This window comes from Portunus trituberculatus, chromosome 5, assembly GCF_017591435.1.
Source record: "Portunus trituberculatus isolate SZX2019 chromosome 5, ASM1759143v1, whole genome shotgun sequence".
Lineage (NCBI taxonomy): Eukaryota > Metazoa > Arthropoda > Malacostraca > Decapoda > Portunidae > Portunus > Portunus trituberculatus.
In genome coordinates, this window is record NC_059259.1 from 9,104,796 (window position 1) to 9,109,795 (window position 5,000).

The following is a 5,000-nucleotide window of genomic DNA, read 5'->3' on the forward strand; positions in this document are numbered from 1 at the left end:
TGTGTGTGTGTGTCTTAGGTCCGTATTCAGAAACACTCTTCTCTCTCTCTCACCACAACTATTTTCGAGAGCCACAGAGACTAGCGGGGTTTTCAAGTGTTTCTCCAGTTAATAATGCAACATTCTTGTCATTCTGCTTCTAAAACCGTAAAAAATACTTAACGCTTTGCTCTCTCTAGGATTATTTACCAAGGCCACAGAGATGATTTGCAGGGTTTTCAAGAGTGTTCCCTCAGTTTATAATGCAAAAATCTTGTCACTCTGCCTTTAAAACCGTAAAAACACCTTAAAATCGCTCTTCTCCCTCACCAAGACTGTTTTCCAAAGCTATAGAGATGACTAGCGGGGTTTTCAAGAGTGTTTCTCCAGCTAATAATGCAAAAATCTTGTCATTCTGCCTCTAGAACAATAAAAATACCCTTGCAATTTATTTATCACTATGACTGTTTTCCCAGGCCACAGAGATGACTAGCGGGGTTTTCAAGAGTGTTTGTTAGTTAATAATATAGAAATCTCGTCACTCTCCCTCTAGAATTTAAAATCACCTTTAAAAACACTATGTTCTCTTGCCATGATTACTTTCCAAGGGCAAAAAGAAAAAGAAAAATGACTAGCGGGGTTTTCAAGAGTATTTCTTCAGTTAATAATGCTGAAATCTCGTCACTCTGCCTCTAGAATCGTAAAAACACCCTTAAAAAACTCGTGTCAATTGAAATAAAGCCTTTTGAAATAGTGGAGGTGAAGCAGAAGTGTTTGAGAATAAGAACTTTTACCCCTTCAGTACCAGGACGCGTTTCCATATTCATTCTGGTGACTATTTGGTGATTTTATACAGCTTCAGAAACTCATGTGGGGGGACTGAAATAGTGAAGACTGTGGCCATTAATCTTCTGACCTCATAGACCCTTCCTAATGTCAATAAAATAGTGTTATCATAGTTAAACTGTCTTAAAATACCCTAAAAACATGAGTCTCCATATTCATTCTGGTTTCTATTTGGTGATTTTATACAGCTTCAGAAACTCATGTGTGGGTTTGAAATAGTGAAGACTGTGGCCATTAATCATGTGACCTCCATAGACCTTTCCTAATGTCAATAAAATGGTCTAATGGTACACAGATCTCAAGGTAAGAAATGTGTCCCAGTGTTGAAGGGGTTAAAATAGTGAAGACTGTGGCCATTAATCTTGTGACCTCCATAGACCCTTCCTAATGTCAATAAAATGGTCTAATGGTACACAGATCTCAAGGTAAGAATGTGTCCCAGTACTGAAGGGATTAAAATAGTGAAGACTGTGGCCATTAATCTTGTGACTTCCGTAGATCCTTCCTAATGTCAATAAAATAGTCTAATGGTACACAAATCTCAAGGTAAGAATGTGTCCCAGTACTGAAGGGGTTAATCTGTCATTTACCTCCGGCACTACTCTGATGTCAGCCCCAGCGTCAGCAGTGTCCTGGTCCTCAACGCTTTCTGAGTCCTCGTCCTGGGTGGTGGGCACGGCGTAAGTCAGCCCCACCAGCAGCAGCAGCAGCAGGAGCCTCATCTTCATACTGACGGAGGAGTGAGGAGGTGTGACAGGAGTGAGTACCAGTCAGTGTGTGGTGATCTCTGGCCTGCCTCATTCTTTTATACACACTTCAGACACTGGGACACGTAAGAGTGAAGCTATACACACACACACACACACACACACACACACACACACACACACACACACACACACACACACACACACACACACACACACACACACACATACGTACACACAGATACACACATTGGGTACACCTTTTTCAATATACCTGTCCCTCTTTTTCGCATCCCTTACCGCCCATACACCTGCCAACACACACCCATACACACACACACACACACACACACACACACACACACACACCTGTTGTTCATTTCCTCCTTCCGCCTTTGTGTCTCTTCCGTGATCTACTTTGAGTCTTTTGTCAGTAGTAGTAGTAGTAGTAGTAGTAGTAGTAGTAGTTCTGAAATAGTATCAAAGTCATTATCAGAAAGAGTTAAAGAAGAAGGCCCACTTAGTTACCAGTCCTCGTGCAGGTTCGAGAGAGTTAGCGCCCCCCGCACCCCCCCGCCCCGAAAAAAAAGGGATAAATTTACAATACACACTTTATCTTAATTAGAACTTTTTATAGACGATCTTTTTAGAAATAATGGATTGAGAAGGAAGTAATGGTGATGTTTTTTGATCCCCCTCAGTACCGTGGCGCGTTTTCTTATTCATTGTGGTTAATACTTGGCGATTTTACTCAGCTTCAGAAACTTACGTGATGGATTAGAATAGTGAAGACTGGCCATTAATCTTCTGACCTCCATACACCCTTCCCCATGTCAATAAAATGGTATTATCGTAGCCAAACTGTCTTAAAATTTGTAAAAAACATGGCAAACTGTCTTAAATTTCAAAAACATGGCAAACTGTCTTAAAATTTCTAAAAAAAACATAACAAACTGTCTTAAATAAAAAAAAAAAAAAACATGCCAAACTGTCTTAAAATTTCAAAAAAAAAAACATGGCAAACTGTTTTAAAATTTCTAAAAAAAACATGGCAAACTGTCTTAAGATTTCTAAAAAACATGACAAACTGTCTTGATATTTCTAAAAAAAACATGGCAAACTGTCTTAAAATTTCAAAAAAACATGCCAATCTGTCTTAAAATTTCAAAAAAACATGCCAAACTGTCTTAAAATAACCTATAAAAAATACCAAACTCTCTTAAAATGCCATAGAAAAAACATGAGTCTCTATATTCATTTTAGTTACTATTTAGCGATTATACACAGCTTCAGAAACTCATGCGGTGGAGTACAATAGTGAAGACTGGCCATTAACCTTCTGACCTCCTTAGACGCTTCCTAGGGTAAATAAAATCACCTAATCTCATCTCAAACTTAGGTAACAATGCGTCCCAGTGCTGAAGGTGTTAAAAGACGGTAGGAAGACACATGGAAACAGGCAGGAAAATTCTATACAAGGAAGTGCCAGGTGTTAATTAGATGACTCACCTGTGTCCACCTATCCCCATCCCCATAATTAAATACCTTACCTGTGTCCACCTAATACCCCCATACATCTTCGCCACGTGTTAATTAGATGTCTTACCTGTGTCCACCCAATAGACCACAACCCCAACCTAACCTAACACCCCCATCCATACATCCTATTTTTTTGTAAGAGGGAACTCTGGACAAGGGCAACAGATATCAAGGCCCACTTACATGCCAGTCCCCAAGTGCCTTTCACATCCTAGTACCTCACCACTACTCACCACAAGCAACCTGATGACTGACACCCGTGTTCAGAAATGGCTTGCTCTCTCTCACCACGACAGTTTTCCAAGGACAGTTTCTCCTTTCAATAAACCAGAAATCTTATCAATCTATCACCAGAACTCTACAAACACCCTTAAAAACCACGAAAAGCAAAAGTGATGGGGAGAGAGAGCAAAGCGTTTCACAATACAGGTCTGAGTCTTTTCAAATCACCAACCACTCTATCTGAGAATCACTTCCTTCCTGTCTTCTCCTCCACTTCATTAACCCCTTCAGTACCATGCCGCGTTTTCAGTGATACAGCTTCAGAAACTCATGTTGGGATTAGAATGGTGAAGACTTGAGGCCATTAATCTTCTGACCTCCATAGATCCCACCCCAAAATCAAGGTAAAAATGCCTCTCAGTACTGAAGGGGTTAAGCTTGAGCCCATTACTTCTGCCCTGATTTTTGACCCTGGGATTAGTGGGTAGGTTGCCCTGCCATGGCCCTTGTAACGAAGCTCTTCAAACTACACGTCTGACCTCAAAAGTGTGTGCCAAGCTTTGTTCAGTGAGGCCACACGTCATGTACAGCTGTAGAAACAATAAATCATCGTAGGTGTTGTGTGTGTGTGTGTGTGTGTGTGTGTGTGTGTGTGTGTGTGTGTGTGTGTTAGTCAGTTATCCTGTGATATAGATATGGTGATTTTATACGGCTTCAGAAACTTATCTTGGGTCAAAAATAGTTAAGACTGTAGCTATTAATCTTCTGACCTCCATAAACCCTTACTAATATCAATAAAATTGTGTTATCTCAGCCAAACTGTCTTAAAATGCCCCAAAAACATGCTAAACTGTCTTAAAATGCACTAAAAAACACGCCATACTGTCTTAAAATGCCCTAAAAATCATGAGTCTCCATATTCATTCTGGTGACTATTTACTGATTTTCTACAGCTTCAGAAACTCATGTGGGGGATTAAAATAGCGAAAACCGGCCATTAACCTTCTGCCCTCCATAGACCCTCCTAATGTCAATAAAATGGTCTAATGGCACACAAATCTCAAGGCAAAACTGTGTCCCAGTACTGAAGGGGATAAGAACATTGAACTAAAACACAAACAAAATTATAAATGGTTTACTAAGTGTGGGAGGCGATGCAGTTTGAAAATGTAGGAAATAATTTTTGAGATACGAAAAAAAAAAATGAAACTAGATAAAATTTCATGTTTTTTTCTTTACAATTACATATTTTTTTTTTTTTTTTTTTTTTTTTTTAGATATTTGATTGATATACTAAACTTGCATTATCTAAAGTACACCTCGGGAATCAAAACTGTGTGTGTGTGTGTGTGTGTGTGTGTGTGTGTGTGTGTGTGTGTGTGTGTGTGTGTGTGTGTGGATCACTTATCATGTCAGAGTTACAAAGATACGACAGAATAAACTTTGTTGGGTAATGAAGAAACGCAAATAAAAATCAAATCGTGATAAAAACAGCAATAAAAACCTGAACTTTACCACTCTAAACACCAGGATACACCACTTACAGACACACAGACAGACAGACAGGTGTTAAAGTACCAAATGTTACGAAATAGAAAAACTTGATAATTAGAAGAATGAAAGAAAAATAATAATAGAAATGGATGGAAAGAAAATAAATACTAATAATGAAAATAGCAAACACTGAATAGCCAGAAGGAGGGGAAT

The 5,000-nt window shown here is 39.0% G+C and overlaps 1 protein-coding gene across 1 annotated transcript in view; it reads right to left on the reverse strand.

The window, feature by feature from the left end:
- The window catches only part of LOC123515431 (protein psiP-like), an 8,687-nt gene extending 7,078 nt beyond the window's left edge, over window positions 1-1,609 (reverse strand). The window contains exon 1 of the mRNA XM_045273992.1: window positions 1,416-1,609. Coding sequence (XP_045129927.1) covers window positions 1,416-1,553 — 138 coding nt within the window. The 5' untranslated portion in view covers window positions 1,554-1,609. The remainder of the gene's footprint in view (window positions 1-1,415) is intronic.
- Window positions 1,610-5,000: the final 3,391 nt, after the last annotated feature.